Source organism: Vanessa tameamea, chromosome 23 (assembly GCF_037043105.1).
Source record: "Vanessa tameamea isolate UH-Manoa-2023 chromosome 23, ilVanTame1 primary haplotype, whole genome shotgun sequence".
Lineage (NCBI taxonomy): Eukaryota > Metazoa > Arthropoda > Insecta > Lepidoptera > Nymphalidae > Vanessa > Vanessa tameamea.
Window position 1 is genome coordinate 3,654,086 of NC_087331.1, and position 22,765 is coordinate 3,676,850.

Consider the following 22,765-nt stretch of genomic DNA (forward strand, 5'->3'; position numbering starts at 1 on the left):
TTTAAAACTTAATATTGTATTAAATTAGTCGATGTCTTTTGTAATTACAGACAAAAGGAAGCTAATTACACAAATCACGTATTAGTTAATCTTACAAATTTATTTATTAATAGAAAATGGAATAGTTAAGGCCTGAAATCTTATTATTAAAGCTGGATCTGATCCATTGATAGATCAAATCGTTGGAATTAACTTAAATGCATTTTTACAGGTCACAGAAGAAGAACTACAACTACCACGTCATCAACACAAACCACAATAGTTTATACAACTATCGATACAGATGAAGATTCTACTGAGTCTTATACGACGAGTGCCTATAATATTAGCACAACCACATATCCTAATCTGCCCAAACCACTTCGTTTGTCCTCTGAATTAGATAAAGATTTCAATGAAGATGTATATAATATAGATAATGTTCTAGAAGAAGCTAAGGAAATAAGTCGTGAAAGACATCACAATAAACACCACGAAAGGTTACAAGATAAGGAAATAATTACAGAATTAGACGAAGGAGCACTATCAAAATCTTTAAATAAAGTTAAAAAAATGTATAGAGATTCGACCGCGTCGGCGGTTAATAAGCTTAGTGCAAAGGGTTTAAAAAACGGTATATTTTTGACAGAGAATTGTACTACTGTTATAGCTCAAATAGGTACAACAGCAATATTACACTGCGAAGTTAGTGATATAACAGAAAACACGGTAAGTTTCCTTTGTAATGTACGTCATCATATATTAAAATCCCTATGACGATTGGCTTATTTACATTTATTTATCCTTTTTATTTATATTTTGGGACACGATATCCACATGTATTTGACTTATCAGGAGAAAATATTTTAACTAATATACACTCACAAATCATCAGTTATTCATCTGTAAAGAACAAAATCAAACTCCTTGTACCTTTTTTTTATGTTATTGGGGGCAAACGAGCAGGTGGCTCACCTGATGGAAAGTGATTACCACCACTCATGGACATCTGCAACACCAGGGGGGTTGCAGGTGCGTTGCCGGCCTTTTATGAAGGAGTACGCTCTTTTTTTGAAGGTTCCCAAGTCGTATCGGTTCGGAAAAACCGCCCGCGAAAGCTGGTTCCACAGAGTGGTTGTGCGAGGCAGAAAATGTCTTAAAAATCGCGCTGTTGTGGATTTTCGGACATCTCGTTGATGCGGGTGAAATTTAGAATTTTGACGAGATGTCCGAAGGTGAAATTCAGCTACCGGGAATAATCCAAAAAATTCCTCGGAACATTCCCCATGGAAGATTCGGTAGAAAATGCAGAGTGATCCAACATCTCTACGCAGAGCCAAAGGATCGAGCAGATCAGAAAGGGCTTGATCGTCGATAATTCGAGCTGCTCTACGTTGTATACGGTCAAATGTAAGGAGCTGGTACTGGGGAGCACCCGCCCAGAGGTTTTGAGCAGAGTACTGCAAGGCGCAAATTCATGGAGTACCATGTGAGGCCGAATTTCTGCCTTGTATATTCTTAGGCGATGGGCCGACATGACATACTGTCTTGCCTTGCTGAGCACACCGAGCTTTTTTGATGCCAATTTGGCTTTGCCTTCCAATTGATCGCGGAACTGAACGAGGCTCGAAATATCAACGCCAAGTATTCCAATACTATCTGTGGCGGCTAACGGAATATTCTCAAATCGTGGAAATACGACGAATGGTGTTTTTTTGCAACCGGCACTGTACTCTGAACGAGACAGTGGTCCGACGAGCCCAGAGGGGGATCGACGATAATCTGATAGCTATCCGTATTGGAAGTCAGCAGAAGGTCCAACAGGGAAGGTGTATGATCCTCCGCGTCTCGTATTCGCGTTGGCGAGGTGACCAGTTGTGTCAAATCATATGCTAAAGCGAAGTCGAGAACAGATCTACCCGCATGATCGGTTGTGCGTGATCCAAGCCATTCGGCATGGTGGGCATTAAAATCGCCAAGAATTACGATCTCTGCGGATGGGATCTGCTGCAGCACGGAATCTGTAGTCATTTAGACGTGCTCGACAAGTCGGTCGGTTTCGGCATTACCGCTATGGGACCTATAAAGGCACTCGTAGATTCGCGGATGGTCTTTGCAATCTACACGCAGCCAGATAATCGATAGGTCCTGCCCGTCAAGGCTGCCGATGCGTTGAGAGCAGATATCATCTCTGACGTAAACGCACACCCCATCTCGTGGTACAAAGGAATGTTCCAATTTATACCCGGGGTAGGAAAGAAAAGTCGTATCGGCAGGAGAGGATATCTGGGTCTCGGTAAAAAAGAGCAAGGCCGGCTTCGCCGTAATGTAATGTAAAAATGAGTTTTAAGGTGAACGGCGTTCAAGTTGGAATTGAGCCCACTTATGCTGCAGAATTCCACAGTGAGGGTGGTAGGGGTTGCCTTATGATACCTGCTCTGTTTGCCCCGAACAGTGGCGAGCGCAAAATTGCCCCCCCCCCAGAATTCGGAGGGCAGCCTGGGCATCCCTGCTCAGGTGGTGTACGTCCTGAGCATGGATGTAAAGAGAGGTATTCTCCACCGCAGTCGCTGATGGTACCCTCCTGGGGTAATGTAACCAAATTCTGCACAACCATCATGTTTGTGGGGCGGGGGTCGGGCCACCGGGACTCTCACGTACCAGACGAAACGCGGTAGCAGAGCTACCACTTTACGCCGGTTTTAAGTGAGAGAGTGGTACTTCCCGGGCGTGCCGGCCCATTCGGCTGCAACCCGAAGGTATGCAGTGTGGCACTACCACTTGAAAAATCTCAAAATATGGAGCTAAGTTATAATTTGGAAATCCAATAATTTAACTTATTACAAAAACTTCCAAATGGAAAGTTAGATTTGCTTCAAGTTTTGACTTAATCAAAGAATTCAGATAAAATAGTTAAAAGCAATCAAAGTTTTTCAGCAAAAACTTCTATAAAACTTTTGTATAATTATGAGAAATAATATATACATGATAAAATACACATAGTATATTTGCATAACATACTGTATAGAAATCAATGGCGACATAAAGACAGCAGCAGCATCAATGTAGGCCAACAGACGTGACCATTATTGGCTTTAAGGAAAAAAAGACGAAATCACGAAAAATACAAGAAAAACCTTATTTCAAACATTTTACGCATCTCATTAGGATATCGTATATAATAATTTAAAAACGTTTTAAGAATTTGTTTTACGTGTCGTAACTGACTTGTCAAATAACTTGTACGTGTTAAATTCTATCAAATTTAATAAATTACGCACATTTTGTATTTCACCTCCGTTAATACTTTTAAGCAATATTAATATATTTTTTCCATTGGCCATTTTACTTCTATATATACATATATAGCAGCAAATAATTTTATCTTTTCTAAAAGTAAAGTTATTATCGTCACCAATATATTTATATCACTTTGACGATGAATACATAAAAATCGTACTTTTTATGGAATTGTAATTTTCGCATAAGCCATAAAAACCCAATAAAATCGAAATATACTTATACTATTAATGTTCATATTTATTTTTTATTAACCCCAGAGTGACTATGTTGTTGGTTTACGATAATCTCATCATGATCCAAGAGTCGATGATATTTTCTTGTTTAATTACATACGATTTTAATTTTAGGTGACTTGGATAAGACGGAAAGATTACTCGCTGCTATCCGTCGGTCTCGTCACTTACAGCGCTGACAGTAGATTCTTTTCAGCTCACGGGAGACATGTCAAGGTAATTGTGTTTATTATTAAAATTGTAAGTAGAAACTTAAATGTACTCTCTGTAACAGTACTATTGTTAAAAAATATAAATAATCTCTGAAAATCGCTTTGACTTTTGGTATTAAATTAAGTCAGTAATAATTATCGTCGTCATCATAATCATTATCATCATCTACTATCTCTATGGCTGTATCGTTTACAGATTTTTTTGGTTATTGAAAAAAAAAATTATATCATAAACTTTCAGCGAGTAATACCTCACGAGCACCTTTGAATTTTAATGATTTCTTAAAGGTGAAGCTAGCATCTACTGGAAATATGGATTCTGCAGTAAATAAGAGCTCAAATTATCGAGAGAAAACCTGCCTTTTGCATATTTCTAAAATCACAAGTTGCAATCGCAAGCAATGATGGCGTCTAATTCTCGCATTGCTCGCATTCTATTGAGATGTAAACGTACATTTAGCCTTGCTATCTAAAAACATGTTATATTTAAATTAATTCACAAAATACGATTTCAGAATTGGCATTAGTCTATCATTTTGGGATTATAATAATTTTAAAATATTTTTATATTTTGATTCTGTAATACGTAATAAGCGAAAAGTTCCTTAATAATTAATTAGATCACTTCTTTTATGCCTTTTTCGTTTTAATTGTTATTCGGACTTACGTCAAACTTTAACGGTAATTCTCATTGTGAATGTCAAACATTGTGAATTTAGTGGCGTGTAAGGCTGCAAATCTCGAAGTCCTGGGCTGGCCAGTAAAATATATATGTTTTTTAGTCAATGTCCAGTAACAGTCTGGTGTTGAAACTTTATCACTACAGTCTAGCGTTTTACTCTAGTTCGAAAAATGAACGTACAATATCCGTTGGTCCTGCTCTTTATCTTTCTCTCTTTCTTTAAACTCTTCTTACTCTACAAGTTAAATACATGAAGTCAATGAATCTATTATTATCCACATATTTTAATAAAATATGTTAGTGAGAAATATTAATAATTATATAATGTTTACGTTTATGATTTAACGTTTAATAAAATCGTTTGCAAAAACCCAACAATATGTACCTCATAACTCATTCAAAAAAGAGGTTTTTATTCATTTATTTATAAGAAATTCAATTTCCATACCGATATATTACTTTATAACGACTAGATTTATTTTTATAAGAGTTTTTTCAACTACTTTAAAGAGTTTCGTTATGAATAATGTAATAAATCGTCTCTTGAACAAACCAATAAATAAGATTATGGATGAAGATCTCGATTTAATTATATTATAAACAAAACCATTGTCGTATTAAAACTCAATTTTGTCAGGAGTAAGATTTTCGATTACTTTATAAACTTTTGAATTATAAATTTAGGAAGCTCCTGATTGTTTGATTATCTGATAACATTAATGTTTGAAGATCGAAATAGAATTTTGTTTCTTGACAATATTAACTTACTTTTGCTTGACATCAAACATTTATTTATTTAAGGAAGAACAATGATAATTGGGCTATCTATGATAATTGGTCAAATTTTCCTACAGATACTGCTACAGTGTGAAACATTCCTTATACTCTCAATGCATTGCTTATCATATCATCTAAGGTGTTATATCCCTTATGCTTGTAATTATGCTAATTATATAAATGACCAGTTAGATTTTATACATATACCTGTAGCAGGTGACAAACTTTATCCTCTACAAGGGGGGTTTTACAGGCCGTTAAAGGAGTTTTTATATAATTACCTTATCCATTATGGTACATCGTGGGTAAATTCGCCTTAAATTAAATATTATAAAAAGTGCTATTTCATTTTACCGTAATATTAATACTTTAAAATATCTACTCATAAGATGTTTTGATAAAAATCTCATATAAATATAATTTACACAAATATTAAAAATTATGTTATCCGTAAGATTGTTAAAAGGTTAAATTGAATAAATAAAAAAGTCGAAAATAGGCTTTGACAAGAATGTAGATTTTTTTTGTATCTTCTCAAAAGTAATTACGTTAAAGATATATTCGAGACATATTTTAGAGTCTTAATAACAAGTAATGCAAATAACCAAATATCAGTCCTGCTTATATGCTTTTAAACTCGCTTATACTTTTTTATGTAATTTTATAATTTATTCAGTTTTCAATGTCAGCTGTCAATCATAACCGAAGTTAATCCAGTTGTTTTGATTGATTTTAATTGACAGATTATTTGCGACAATTATTTACAGTTATCTATTAATAACCTCAAATTTTGCGTTACAACAACCTTTATAAATTAAATTCCATCGTATACGATTACAGACAAATAAAGGGCAGTTATTTTATTTTCACGCAGAATATATAAGTTAAAATTGTATATGTATTGATAAAAAGGTGTTACTACTCAGTTTTTTACTGATTTTCCAACGAATTCCAATATGAAGAATCCAAACAAAGTATAACTTTACATTAAATTTATCTTGTAAAATTGCGATTCGAAAGTTTTTGTATAAGAAGTTCATTGAATTAGGCATATTTTATTAACTTTGCATCATATCCAGACGATGATTTCTAAAATTCTAAAACTCAATCTTCATTGATCGTAATCAAATACCAATTTTAATTGAAGATACAATCTAACTGGTTTTTTTAAGTATAGGAACTTAGGTGTATAATTTTCCAAATTCATTTCATCATTCCACGTTACAAAAGGAACCTACCTTCCCAATTTCATACTCCAATCTCCAATTGTTTCGGCCGCGCGTCGGTATCTCAGTAAACATTCTCTTATATATTACGTATACCAGAATGTACCGAATTCGGGTATTCCTAGTATTCTTTTGAAATACGAACAATATAATGTATACGAAACAAATACGCGATCAGTTTTCTGGCTTGGGTAAATACTAAATACTCAATAATAAATATCATAAAAGGAATTCGCGTATGAGTGAATGAGTTACCGATCGATGAGATGATAGAGAATAAACAAGAATGGACATATAAAATGAATAATTTACACAGATTAAAAAAAATGGATTTCGGCTTAAATTTTAAAGCCTAGTCCTTTCATCTTGAAGGTTTGCAGATTGTTTAACTTCAATACACACGTAAAAAGATTTGTTCAAATAAATGTCAGTCCCATTCAACACGTGGTAGTTTCCTCACGATGTTTTATTTCACAAATGAAGTGAATTATACACACAAATCGAAATTATTCACACGGTAAGTCATTGTTGTGTGACCGGTTTTGGTCCACAGTTTTAGTAAATTTACTCCTAAACTCTCAGTTATGTTTAAGGTTCTTAGAGTTTTATTGATATGTGATATTTAGGTAGGTGGACTGTCAAATAGGTCACCTGATGGTAATTGGTTACCACAGCACACAGACATCGGTACTCACATCATCAATGCATCACCGATCTTGGGATCCAGGAAGTTGAAGATTTTTTACCTCTTGTGCCTACTACCCATATAACTATTTATGGGTGGTAAGTACCCAGCCGGACTTGAACAACGCCACCATTATTTTTTTTTAAATTCATTGTTGTTCTTATTCTATTTTCATTTTAAAATATAGTTTTACTTGTAGGACTGGGCTCTGCACATACGCTTTGCAACGTCGGCTGATGCGGGCTACTATGAGTGCCAAGTGCCAACTCATCCACCGACTAGTATCTTTTTTAAGCTCGTCCTTGTCGGTAAGTAAACCCTTTTTGTTCCTAACCTTTTTGGTGTATAAATATTCATGAAAACGTTAAAAGGAATGTGTTATTTTTAACGTCAACCGTTATAATATAGTTAAAATACCTTTTAATTAAATATAATATTGTTGTAAATTTAAAATAAATTAATCAAATTAAGATTCATCTTATAAAAGAACTTTTTACATTAATAACTAACAGTGATTATTGCTATTGATATAAAACAATTCAATTAATCTTTGTTGTATATTAAAATTGTAACAATGAAAATAAAATATGTACACAAGCGGTTTTATTGTTAATTAAGCTATCTCTTTAAGACTACCTTTGAGCATATGACACAAATTATAAACGACGGTTCTGAGACTTACACCCTTTTAAAGTATTGAAGAATAAATAAAATTAACCCTTATTTTTTACACTAGTAATTTTACTATATATACGTTTTTATTATATAACATATTTCGATGATAATTCCATTCTTTTTTTAAACTTTTAAGTCGAACATAAAGTATCAGGAAGTAATATGTATCATTGACAACAATAATTGTAACATTTAAATAATACACGAATTTAAATAATATAATATATAATATCACCGTATAATTTCATGTATTATGTCAAGTATATAATGACAGAATCGCAAGATAGATAACCTTTTGTTATAATAAATCTAATCATATAAATACCTACCTAAATATCTACATTTATGTATTTGTGGTTAATATTTAAATACAAACATACGTAAAAAGTATATAAGTAAGGAGGCGAACGAGTTCCAAAGTCAAACAGAGTAGGAATAAGTTTGAGAATAAAATTAAATTATATTAAATAAATTAATTTAATTATTTTCCACCAGCCGCTTACGCAGAGATAGTCGGTGAATCGGAGAAGATTATCCATGAAGGGTCCATGTTGAAACTCGTGTGTGTCGTCAAGCGATCCACTGAGCCACCGTCTTATGTATTCTGGTACTTCGAGAACCGTATGATTAACTATGACCTGAGTAAGTATATTTATTAAAACACTACTTATATAAAATCTGTATAGCCTAGTTTGTCTTTTTCTTCTAAAATGATTTGAGGTCCTCTATGTATTCTCCTTCCTCTCAACCTTTTGTAATGAAATCTTAATGAGTGGTTCTGCATATGTCAGCAATACTTGGCGTTCAATATTCGTTTATAATTATTTATTACACATACGAAAGTAATTCTGTCCGCCTGTCTGTTACTATTTAACAGCCAAACCACTGAAGGAATTTGATGACATGTTGAATAACCCTTAAAAACGAGCAAAGCTGCGGGCGATAAAAAGTTTATAATTTTTAAATATAATTTACTAAAAGTAATAAATGATCTTGGGAACTAAGATGTTATATTATTTTTGCCTATAGTTACACTGGCTCATCCACCTTTCGAACCGGAATACAAAAATACAAAATTTTACTGTTTCATGCAAGAATATCTTATGAGTGGGTGGTAAAATTTCCTATTATAATATAGGTTATACCATTACATAAATTAATATATAATTCGTAAAACCTTGCAAAGTCTAACTACGAAATAATCCTGAGTTACCATACAGAAATATAAAATATACATACGTAAATTTATCGACGGTTCTTGTATTTTATTAATTAAACTTAAGCTTGTGGCAACTCAGACTTACTTTGTTGGACAAGAGTTCAACTAAGTTGACACTACCATTCTAACGATCGATTTTATGTTATGTTAAGGTACGTACTATTGATATTCCTTAAATTTGGCGTATGCTACGCTATATACGCTAGACATTTTTATAGCTGCAAACAATTCTAATCGATGTATAAATAATGTTGGTTCGTAATATGTTTGAGATTAGATAAAAATACAAATTGACACCGTTCGACAAATTAGTAATCATATTTTTTATGGAATACACAATATAGTTGTTTTATATTTAAATACTAAATAAGCGAATAATTCTTGGATTATTTTTGTATCTAGATAGAGTTTCTTACTACAAAATAACTAAAATTAACGAGCTAACTTTTCTATGTTGATGTGCCTGACAGTTACGCTTGACACTCGCGAAACGTCACACTAATTCACTGATGTGTGTGTTTATAGTGGCATATTTTTTCACTATATATTCCATGCGTTCCCTACTGTAATGTTATATCTTGTTATATAAATAATCAATCAAGTTCCTGCCACTAATAACAACATTGAATAGCTTAAAACACTAATCATAATAATTCGTAATAAAACTTTAAGAATGAAACAAAAATAATTAATAATAACCTCGTACTTTGTTATAACTTGCCGACATCTATACCAGTTAACCAATTACCATGATTAAAATATATTTTCACTGTTAAATTGCTAATATTGTTAGTTGATTCGCTATATTGTTCATTATTAATCTAATCAGATTGTAATTTTTTGAATTATTATAAACGGAGCATTCAAATTACAATGAAACTTAAAAAATCTATAGATTTAAATTTCGTCTTAAATTGACCTGTTATACTAAAAACACTCATGACTCATGTTAGAATCTTAACCTTTAAAATCTGAATGTCAACCGATGATTCCGAGTTCAAACCTTTGCAAGCATTGAATTTTCATGTGCTTTGATTTTATTTATAAGTTGTCTCATTCTTAGAGGAAAGCGTCGGTCACATACCTCGCATGTAGGGAATGAAAATATGCTACGTACACCCTCCAACATTCTCCTCAAAAAAAATTGAGGAGGCATTAGCCTAGCAGTGATATATGTACACGCTCTTACTTTTTTATTTACTATTTACAATCTGGCTATATTTATTACAACGAACGTTCCTTACAATTATCCTGTAACATATAAACTCAACCAGGACGTCGTCTACCAGGTTTTAAATCAAATTCCTGTATTAAATATAGAAGAATAACACTTACTTATTGATTGCCAAATTTAACACTACCAAAGGTTTAGAAAACAAAGTACCCTAACCTGAGAAGAATCGACTAAAGAAACTCAGCGGGTTTCTTTTGACAATTTTATTATTTACAAATATTCAATACCAAAAGAAATAGTCAGGAGGCGATCGTTGTATTACAGAAGCGTGCTATCAACCATGAACTCACTAAGTGTTTTTTTTTTTTATTTTATTTGGCAACAAAACTATTTCTGGAATCCTGTTGTAGAACCGTATACATTGTCCCACAAAAAAGTTACAGATTCTATGCAGTCAAGTAGCAGGAGTAACAAGTTTCTGTTTGTTCCTTGTTAACCAATGCTACTAGTATCACAATTTCTCACAAAATCATTAACATTTTTCCGTCCATACATAACATTACAGAATATATAATAAGAAGCAATAGTTAATATATTTACTTATTTAAATGTATACCTCAATGATTCTTTAGCTCCTAGGTTTTGATAGTATTATACGATTATTAAAATACATCAGCTATTCCTTATCAGTTAACTATGCTGTATTTGTATTAACGGAAGTATCATTAAAATAACAAGATCAAGTGAGTCAAAGTAACCTCATAAGGAAATATGCAACATAATCAGCACAGCGTGACTTCATTTGATCTTAATTCCCTGAGTGGTAACCAGAAATTCTGCGAAACTATTAATAATAATTTCCCAGCGTATAGCGTAATAAAATCACGCAGAATGTTTTCCGAGCAGTATATGTATTAACAAGAAACCTTGCTTCTTAAGAGGCACTAATGAATTAATATTTGTTGGTTGCCTATAACAATGACCGAATATTTCTTAGTAGTCATTTTCAACAGAGATAATCCAGCTTTATTTTAATTATTTTAAATTTGGAATATAGGACATCTGATAGTAAGTAGTCACGATCGCCCCAAGATATTAGCACTATGAGATATATCAACCATCCCTCATGGCGCACGTGCGGCCGAGTTTAGGTCTAACAAGATATCTAATTAAGATGCTATGTCTTTTTCGATTAGCCCAATATGACGAATTGTTTTTAATAACATGGGTTGGCGAACGGGACAAATGGGTCACGTGGTAGTAATTAGTCACCACTGCCCTGAAACATTGGCGCTGTGGGAAATTTTAACCAATCCTTTCACCGCCAATGCGTCACCAACCTTGGAAGCCAAGATGTAGTAACTAATCGTTCGTGTAGTTAGATCACGAAGTACGAAGTATTTCTTACCATCTTTATGACCATTTATCATCAGGTGGCATTTTTGTCCCGTCCGCTTACCTATACTATAAAAAAACCCATAATATCAATCCTAAACTATAATTCGATAAAGTACAGAAATCTATTTAATTCATGAACATGACGTTACTTGCAACCAATAAATCAAATAAGTAATGTTTAAAAGTTCGCTATGAAATTATTGTTTTAATTATGTCATTACTCATTGCGTTCGGGCAGTTTTCAATTTATACATACATAAAATAGATTATTATTACAGTAGCTTGATTTACGTTTGCTTTAAGCCATTTCGTTTTTAATTTAGCCATAATTGCGGTGTTCGCGACGTTTGTAGATTTATTCAACATAACTCAGGACAAATAATAAATGTTTTTTGCAACGTAGCCTTTTATACGGCTTACAGTAAGTTTACATTGATATCGTCACGTAAGGAAAAACCGTTTTGCCTTCTCCCAGCGACCTTTTCCTCTTTGTTCTGTTTCTGTCTCGTATATACGACTTAATATTAAAATAACATCATTTAAACTATTTTTTTTTTATTTTGAATTTATGTTACAGTATTATTTTTCAATCGGTTCTAGTATTGATTCCATTGTATTTGTTATTTTATACATAATATTTATGTAGCGATAGGATTTCATTCTAACTGGGTCGTCCCAGTTTTTCGTTTTAGAAACATTATTTATTGTAATTTAAAACTAGGATTCTAATTAAGTATACTATCATCATTTATGTGTGAAATGAAAGTAAACTAATAATTATTAAATAGGTACCATTCACAATTTATTCTAGAACTGAGCAGAAAATATTGGCATCGATGTGTTCCTGTTTAAGTTTAAGGATTTGTGTGACAGCGTAACTACAGGCACAAGGGATAATATCTCAATTCTCAAGGCAGGCGGCGCATTAGCTATTGAAGAGATGGTTATAATTCCATAATATGGTGCCATTGTCTTGTCTTACTTGGTGGTACGGCTTTGTGCAAGCCCGTCTGGGTAGATACCACCCACTCATCAGATATTCTACCGCCAAATAACAGTACTCTGAATTGTTGTGTTCCGGTTAGAAGGGTGAGTGAGCCAGTGTAATCACAGGCACAAGGGACATAACATCTTAGTTCCCAAGGTTAGTGGCGCATAGGTGATGTAAGGAATTGGTTAATATTTCTTAGAGCGCCTTTGTCTATGGGCGGCGGTGACCACTTACCATCACCATATGCTCGTCCGCTAACCATAGCCATATAAAAACGAAATGTCTATGGGCAGTGGCAATCACTTACCACCTATGACATAAATAATAAAAATAATCGTATACAAAATTTAAATAGAACCCTACGACGGCAAAATATTCAAGATTTATTTTGAAATGATTATTGAAATCTCTTAATTTCAATATTTTCTCGTTTCCGAAACGCTGATCAAAATTCGATAAACTAATTTGAATTTGTTTTTGGTCGATGAGGCAATAATCTAACAAAAGGCTTTTAGTCAAATTAGTATTCGGTTTTTAGTCAAACTTTTTTTATAATTTTAATATATTTTTTTCGAATTTGTCCAGATGGCGTCAGTGTTCACAACGGTCGTCAAACAAGTGAACTTATCATTGGCAAAGCAGAACCTCGACACTCTGGCAATTATACCTGCGTGCCAGCGAATGCCAGAGCTGCATCTGTCACCGTACACGTCGTACAAAGTAAGTAAACATGAAACGAATGGTTTTTACCGTTTTTGAACATCGATCAATCAGCTTCAATATGAATAAGGTTTGTTTTTTTATTTATTTATGAAGAACATTTTTTGTTTAGTAGACTCTCAAATGAGCAACCTGAATATAAATGGTCACTATCGCCCTTTGCACATACATCACCAACAGTAGGATGTGAGATGTTATGTCGTCTTCTGTGCCTACAGTCACACTCACTTACTCATCCTTCATACCGGACCCAATAATACTAAATATTGCTGTTTGGGGGTAGAATAATTGGTGATTGGGTGTAACCTGCTGAGATGGACTTTTACAAAGTTTCTTACTTCAGTCTCTTAGGCTTATTAACAGAAGCCTAAATACCGATAATTTCCATACAAATTCATCTTCTATTGAAACCCCTTGGTGTATAAATTTTCTTCCTCAACGCTCAGTGTTCCATAAGGAATTTCTTCGCAAATGTGATTTACTTGTGGCACACGGCTTTACAATTAACGTGGGCGAAGGGTGTGATTACTAGTTATACTATATTTATATAGAAATGTATAATATATACAAAAGTTCAAACAGATTGACGTCATTATCTATAGTATTATTATAAATGTGAAACTTTGTCTGTCTGTAACCTTTCATGGCCGATCCACTGAACCGATATTAATTAAATTTGATACGAAACTAGCTTAAGCTCAGAAAGGACATAGGCTTTACGTTTAACACTTGATGTCCAACCCTTAAAACGAGCGAATCCACGTAGGACAAACATATATTATATATAATAGGCAACTGAATGAAAATAAAAAGCCTTTGTTATGTTTACTCTGCCCTATATATTATACCAATATATTTTGTTATAAAAGAACACTAATACATAATTGAAAAACTACACAAATAATAAACAATATAAATGTTTTATATACATATTTATGTTCCAATATAATCAGTAATGTTAGGTTTTTTAAATAAAAAATGAACTTTATTTATTTTCTCGGTAAATACGGGCCGCTGGATGTAACACTATAGAATTGGACATGGTACACAACGTATTTGATCTGTATGTCATTATTCGGCTCGACGCGTTACGGTATTACACCCGGCTGATCTATAAATAAGTTGGTTTAGAATTTGAAACGAGAATTATCTGGTTAGGCTACGCCATTAAGAGGCTCCACAAATGTTTGCGATCGGACGTAGAAAGGTCGCTTTTGAATTGAATTCGATTACACATATTATAAGATGTGATGTCCCAGTGGGTATAAAATTTGTATTTTAACCAATGATTTCGGATTCGATTTAGGCATAACGTCTTTTCACGGGCTTCATTTATTTATTTGTATTTGTACAACATTTTGTCGTATTGCGGTAATGTCTGAATGTACGAGCCGAGATGGCCGCGAGTTAGAACGCGTGCATCTTAACCGATGATTGCGGGTTCAAGCCCAGGCGAGCACCACTGAATTTCCATGAATCTAATTTGTTTTTATAAATTATCTCGTGCTCGGCGTTAAAGGAAAATATCGTGAGGAAACCTGCATGTGCCTAATTTCACATGTGTATCAATCAACCCGTATTGGAGTAGCGTGGTGGAATAAACTCCAAGCGTTCTCCTCAAAAGGAGACGAGGCTTTAGCACATCAGTGGAATATTTACAGGCTGTTAAACATCACTATCATTGAAATAAAATGATAGCTCAGTGAAGATGGGTTTAAATTTCAACCAACATTTTTTTAAAGTGTTGTGTTCACATTCGCATGTTGTAAAAAAATGTGTCTTAGGACGTTGTCTCTATCTAATGATACAGAGTCACCGAATCTATTCATATATGTGCATGTAGTAACATGTAATATGAAACTGCCTGGTTTCTATATTTAACGAAGCGTTATTATGATACCAGTTTGAATATTAGGAAATATTTTTTTTATAAAATCACATTTAAACATTGCAAGCTATTCGATTATTTGTAAGCGAATAATAATAATAATGTTAAAATGAATCGATTTCGAATATAATAGTATAGTAATCATTCATTAAGTAACTTTGGAAAACTTAGTCGATTACGTTAAAGCTACGACAATTCTTGTTAATACATTTCCCTTGAGAATTTCCTTGAATATTTTATTTTAGATTTTTCGAATAAATAAATAACTATAGGTAAATAAATTCAAGATAAAAGGCAGTCAACTCGTACAATCTCTCTCCCGGGACTTCCGCGCACCTGACTCTAATACGATTTTAGCTTTTGATAATATTCATCTTTTGATAATCTTGTTCCTCATCTTTTGAACGAATCCCGTTGAAATGTAACTTTCCTTTAAACTCTAAACTGTTTTTTAAATTCTCAAAGTTTAATCTACAATATTTTATATTGATCTTTTTTTTCATTGTATAAGGGAAAACATGAAAATTTGTAAGAGAAAAAAAATAAGTCGAGTCGAGATAAGAAGACCGAGTCGCGTCAATTATAATGTCGATGTCTTGTGATAATATAGAAACACATGAAGTACACTCCTAAGGGAAAGCTACGTAGTACATAGTATATTAAGTATACATAGTATCATAGTATATTAAATGTAAACTCTATGTAGTTGCATTTCACTGATTGCAGTTTACCAGCATGACAACTACTGATACTTGAGTAGGTTGCTTCGACTGCCTCGTTGGTCTAGTAGCTAGACCATAGATCTCGAGCTCCTGGGGTCAAACTCCAAGTTAGACAAATAAACTTTTTTCTCACAAAAATGTCAGGAGCAGCCCTAGAAGTTAGAAATAGACATTTCCGTGTTTCGGAAAGCAAACTTTTTGTCGTGTCGGATTTGCCATTCAATCGGATTATGAGAGTGAGGGAATCAAGAGTATTTGCACACACACTTGAGCACTGTAATAATAATCCTGCGTGGTGGGCTCACCCTTGAGATTAACCGCCGTGAAAAAAATCGGTGAGGAGAAAATATTAAATAAACATAAACTCTGTGATATTTTTTTCCCACACTATTCCTTATTTGAGCAAGAATCATATCAATTAAAGAAATAAATGCATAATCATGTTTAATATTTCAATATTTATTAAATACTAGCTGAATTCATTAAACTATGAAGCATATAAACCCAGGATTCAAACTGTCTACATAAGAAATTTCGTCTAAATCAGTTTAGCGTTTCAAGCGTTACGAGGTGACAGACATAACGCATTATAATATTTGTAGGGTAATGAAAAAAATATGTTTTTATACTTGTACAATTCAGTATCATTTGATCTACTTTAATCGCAATTCCTTAGGTGCCTGACGAAGTAAAAGTCGCATTTTCGAATTTGACCTCTTGCCCTATATATGTAACTGTCATTCACACTCCTAATACAAGCTTTACTTATATTTATAGTGGAAGAATATTAGGGATTCATTAAAGCGGGCATCATTATTCATCAATATACACCCAAACATGTTTTTCTAAATAAAATATGGCTCAGTAAACATAAAATTATTATATTTCAAATAAATGCTACAAATAAAACTTCAGAATAAATAAAAAACAAACCACTGGACTCACAAATTTTTTATCGTAAAATATTATCCTTAATTATGGAACATCTCAAACGATTTGGATAAATATTAAACCATATTAATAAAAAAATCATAAAAGAAAATCTCATAGAATACGAAAATGTAAGAAAAGTTTATTTTCATATAATGTTATGCTATAGAAGAGATAATTTTACCTTTTTCATATTAATTAAATATCGTATAATCTTCATTGAACAAAAAATAAAAATCTTTTGATACCATTAGCCTTGGATATAGATTAAAAAAATGCCTTTCGTATAATTAGTTGCCCTTTTCATTTAATACAGAATTAATAAAATATTTCTAAAAGTAATAATTCGCGTAATGCGGACAATATTTTGTTGAAATAGCGATCTGCCCCGGCTGCGCGCGGGAAATAAAAATATACTCGTATCATACAAATATATTATAAGTATTTAAAACGGATTATTTACCATGTTTTTTATTTTTATTTGGTGGAGCTCGATATTTTGACATTATCTACGAATGTCTTGTTCAAGAGACTGCCGGTAAATATCCCGTTTTAAATACTTAAAGTAATAAAAATAACCATGTTAATTTAAAATCTTACATACAAATATAGTTTATTAACATTGTTTTTTTTTTAACTATTAAAGAACTTGTATTTGAACCTTTAGATCGCAGTATTAGTTGGCAGGATTTAAATCGTTACCTTCACTTATATATAATATATTCTAGTAGATATGTTAGCGTTGATACATTGTTATCGATATATCATAATGTCATTACGGTAACAACATATTATTATATCCACTTGATAACAAATCAACGACTCTTTGCCTTATTCCAACGTACAATTAGATGGGCCTTCCTTAAAAGCAATCTACTCCGTAGAAAATTATAAGTAATGTTTTATGAGCCCGTCAATCGTAAGTAATTGTGATGATACTCAAATAATACTATGTTATTATGGACGCAAATTAAATCAAATGGAAACCAGATACTATCAATATAAAATGATCCAAAAAATAGCTCTGTTCTGTAGCCGCGAATTGAAATATAAATCAAGTTCTGCTTTAGCTTCTGAATTCAACTATTAATCTTCCAGTTTCATCGACCCTATTCAATTGAATACGTCAAAGTTTTTTTTTTCTAACCGCATCTACGCTTATAGAATAATGAATTCATTTTGAATAAATTTAAATTTCGAACCCAATATTTAGAATACGTGAATAACTTATCTTAAACTAGCAGCGGGATATTAAATCTTGGGTTAATTTTATGCTAGACTTTGGGTTGAGACTCAGTTTCTCATAGACGCAGAATTAAATTTTAAACTACTCAGAAAGGTGCAGTCTTAAAATTTGATTAAATAAATATTGGGTGTGTTAGGGCTTCGTGCAAGCCCGTTTGGATACACACAACCACTTATCAGAAATTCTACCACCAAACAGCCGTATTTAGTATTGCTGTGTTTTAGTTTGAAGATCCAACGAGCCATTTTAACTCCAGGCACAAGGAACATAACATCTTAACTCCCAAGATAGGTGACGCACTGGTTTGATGTAAGGAATGGTTACTATCTCTTACCAACCAATGTCAATGGCTGGTGGTGACTACTTACCATCAAGTGGCCCATTTGGCTGACTACCTAAAACATAAAAAAATGTAATATATACCGTGTAATCATACTAATATACGCTATCAGTGCAAGCCCATCTAAGTAGCCTTTCCCGATAATTTTACCATTACAAAGTGTTTTTGTATTCCAGTGCGAAGACTCAGAGAGTCAGTGTTACTACAGCCTCAAGACTTTTTTCCATCATAGATATTGCATTGACGATGTAGGATTAACACTTATATCCTCATTAACTATTTATATGAAGAACTGTTTGACAAAGGTCAACCAGTGCGATGACATTGGTCTTTTGTCAAACAGTCTTCATACTTTAAATAAACTTAAGATTAGTAAATTACAATAAAATATAAATATGATAGGTATCAATAAATAAATAATAAATAAATAAATATTTGACAACATCACATACATTACTCTGATCCCAATGTAAGTAGCTAAAGCACTTGTGTTATGGAAAATCAGAAGTAACGACGATACCACATACATCCAGACCCAAGACAATATAGAAAATTAATGAACTTTTTCTACATCGACTCGGCCGGGAATCGAACCCGGGACCTCGGAGTGGCGTACCCATGAAAACCGGTGTACACCCTACTCAACTACGGAGGTCATCAAATAGTATATTTTGCACTTAGCAATATAGGTTTTTTTTTGTATATGTGTTATGAAGTACGGTTATTTACATTCATTTTATTTTTCAGGTGAAACGCCAGCCGCAATGCAGCACGGTAACAATTCATCAATGAAATCTTTTCATGTGAATTTAGTGAAATATTTAATACTTCTTTCATTATTACTTAATATTGTAAAAAGTTTAGGCGAATTCGGATAACAATAATACGATGTACAGTTATCGATGTAATCCATTCGGATAATGATGTTTTCTAGTTGAAAATATGTACAGATATATTTAAATGAATAACTTGTATTTAATATATTATCGCTTTAATAAGTGATATGATTTACATTTTAATATTTCTATATTTTCGTAATAAGTACTAATATATGTGTAGGCAATTATGATTTTATTGGATTTCAAATAATTGTAGATATTTTTTTTGAAATAATCTTTTTATGTTGTTATTATTTTTGCGAAAATTTATATTCAAAACTATTTTTATGAAAAATTTAACTAAAAACTTTGATTAAACAACATCTTTTTTATTAATACAGATATAATTATTTATATATTTAATTATATTTATATTAAGTCATCATTAGTTATTGTAATAAAAATATGGGTAACAATTTAAATTCTTGCTTACTTTAAACAAATCCAGACATTCGTAGAAATAAGATTGGGTTAGTTTCTTCATAATGATTTACTTTGAACGTTTGACGTTTTAAATGGAGCGTAACTGAGCACCATAAAGTAATATACACAAATGGCTATAGTTTAGAACTAACGACGCTGTATTAAAACATCAATTTGTCATTTACTGTCTATCTTGATGTGAAACATCAATTAGCGCACTTTGGGGGTAAGAAGTAGCGACGACCGACGGCACGGCAAACGCCATGACGCTCTTTTATGCCGTAATGCCTCTTCCCGCGCTCCCTACTCCCACGTCACAGGGGAAATGTGTAATGTAGATAAATATATTTAATTTATTTACGAAAATCTATGGTTGTATTTTTCCGTATTAAATGATTAGTGGTTTTCTTTAATCGTATATTCTTTCGATAATCAATATTTTAATGTTTCATATCAGGAGACTGTTATGCTATTCTGTAACAAGAAACTCGAAACTCACAGAACACGAGCTTGAAAATTCAGAATTTAATATGCGACAAAATGACGTATCACTATAAGTCTATTGTCAATATTTCACGAGTGAGATTCGAAGGGATTTCTTTACAGAATCGCACTTCTGTGACGAAAAATTTTCTGTTTCAGTATGACAAATGACAATGGCCAAGTAAAGATACATTATTTTATTAAAATATAATACCATTATGTGTACTAAAATGTATTTTATTTGTGAGTTTAATAACAATTGAAAATGTTAAACATTTTAAAACTATTTACAAGCAACACTGAATTCAATGACAGTGACAGCTCACACTGAACACAATGACAGTGACATAAAGGTTTGTTGACCTTAAAAATAGAACAATAAATCCTTTGTTATAAAATTTTATATATAAAAAAAACTTTCAAACTGGAAAACATCGTGTAAATTTGAACATTTTATTATAACAGTTGATAAAAATAAAGTATACCAATGAAGTACAATAATATTTGATGTAAATAAGCTGTGAGATATGTTCACATATAAGTGATAAATATGTAAAATTATCTGTAATGGTTTAAGAATAAATAAGATTTTGAATTTAACGTGCCAAGTTTCGATGTGTTTTATTTTTCATCATATACGTTATTTTATTTAAATAGAAGAACAGACAATTATACCCAAATATGGTAAGCAGTATTGGATTTAGAGGAATGCAACCGGGGCACCTGCTCCGGGGCCTCCTACAACAGGGATTCCGATGAGATAATTACTTTTTTTAAGTTACTGATACAAAAAGTAAACATTATTACTAACAAACCTGACTTACAAATGAAAATGTTCAAATTAATTTGTAAAATAATAATTAGTGACCCCCGCTCCACTATCGCTGCTCGGCCTCCACTCATTTTTGGCCCCAGGGGCTCCAGATCTTTAAATCCGGCTCTGGTGGTAAGTATTCTTTTTTAAATATCTCCAGTAAATGGGGAGATTGTGAGTGTATATTTAGGCATGGTGTAACTTTTGTTTTGGTTCGGGTTCAGTATAGCTCGACTGGGATACCATCTATATTTCATTGGTTATATTTATTTTTATGAATAATAAATTGAAATGTCAGATGTATATAATGTTAATATTATGATGATGAGAACTAAATTGTTAAAGAACGAATCAAATTAAATCCTATTTTTATTTAAGAAGGAGGATGTAACTAAAAAAATAGAATATAATTTAAATAACAATAAAGAAATTAAATTTAAATTTACTAGTATTTAATACTTGCTGAACCCGCCGCTGTACCTACGATACCCATTTACAAAACTTTACCTATAGCACACCAAACGTAAATTAAAAAAGTAGCCTGTTTTCTTCTCCGGGACTAAAACTATCTCCATAAAAAAGCGTTACGAGGTAGCTGGCAGAGTTACTTCCACATTTATAAAATTAGTATAGATTAAAAATGTTGATAATAATTGGCGATTGATAAGAATTGTCAAATAAATTCAAGCGCGATGACATATCCTCGAACAGCGACGGTATTCTATTTTCAAATAACAATTAATTCCTGCTTATACTTAATGTAAATATAAGCAGTAAAATGTAAATAAAACAAAAATGAACGGATATTATTTATTTGATGGCAACCCAACGCGACTGTGGAAAACAGGCGTAGGAGTAATGCGATTTCCAAGGAATGACATTTTAACACTACTGACTACCTAACTCCGAATTACTACTGTGAATTTTTCGACAACATCACTCATCATCAATCAACATATTTTAATAGCCTTAACTGGATTTCACTTTTTGGTAGGACTTTTGCAAGTCCGACTGCGTAGTTTCCACTCACTAGCAGGAATTCTACGGTCAAACAGTAGTACTTAGTATTATTGTGTTCCGGTTTTACGAGTGAGTGAGCCAGTGTAACTCCAGGAACAAGAGACTTAACATATTAGTTCTCATGTTTGGTGGCGATGGCGTATTGGCGATGAAGGAATGGTTTTCTTACAGTGCCGTTGTCTATGGTGACCACTTACCATTAGGTAGTTCACTCACACTTAGGTAGTGTACTCGTATAAGTATTGACATCAAAAAACTCCTTCAGTGCTTCAAAAAAAAAAAAGTAACAACCATTTGAACCGTGAATTACTTTAATAATTATTTTAGTTGTAATATATTACTTGTATGAAGTACAAGTACCGTTGAATTGTCTTTGTAAATGATTGAAAAGGAATGAACATTTAGAATATTCGCGAAATTTCGCGAGCTACATTCAACGACTGTTGGCATGTTCTAGCACTTTCGAAAGTTCTTCAACTTTGAGATGTAAATTGTACATGCATGCTACGGGTGACCTTTTTACGAGTGCAGAAACCAATAAACTTGACTTTATTTCAACTGTTACATGTATATTTTGTTACGTTTTATTGCGACAAAGTTTTAAAAGTTTGAAAAATATATGGCGTTGTGGTCTTCCTCGTGTTTTCGTTACAATTATAATTAAGTTGAAATTTTGAAAAAATAATAATTTAATCGAATGCATAATTATTTACGCCTGGGGATTATTTTAATCACTCTCTGATCAAT

The 22,765-nt window shown here is 32.5% G+C and overlaps 1 protein-coding gene across 1 annotated transcript in view; it reads left to right on the forward strand.

Annotated features, from left to right (window-relative positions):
- Window positions 1–19,488, forward strand: part of LOC113401931 (uncharacterized) — a 64,839-nt gene extending 45,351 nt beyond the window's left edge. The window contains exons 3-8 of the mRNA XM_026642009.2: window positions 212–708; window positions 3,630–3,731; window positions 7,297–7,405; window positions 8,268–8,414; window positions 13,140–13,274; window positions 19,148–19,488. Coding sequence (XP_026497794.1) covers window positions 212–708; window positions 3,630–3,731; window positions 7,297–7,405; window positions 8,268–8,414; window positions 13,140–13,274; window positions 19,148–19,278 — 1,121 coding nt within the window. The 3' untranslated portion in view covers window positions 19,279–19,488. The remainder of the gene's footprint in view (window positions 1–211; window positions 709–3,629; window positions 3,732–7,296; window positions 7,406–8,267; window positions 8,415–13,139; window positions 13,275–19,147) is intronic.
- The last annotated feature ends 3,277 nt before the right edge of the window (window positions 19,489–22,765 follow it).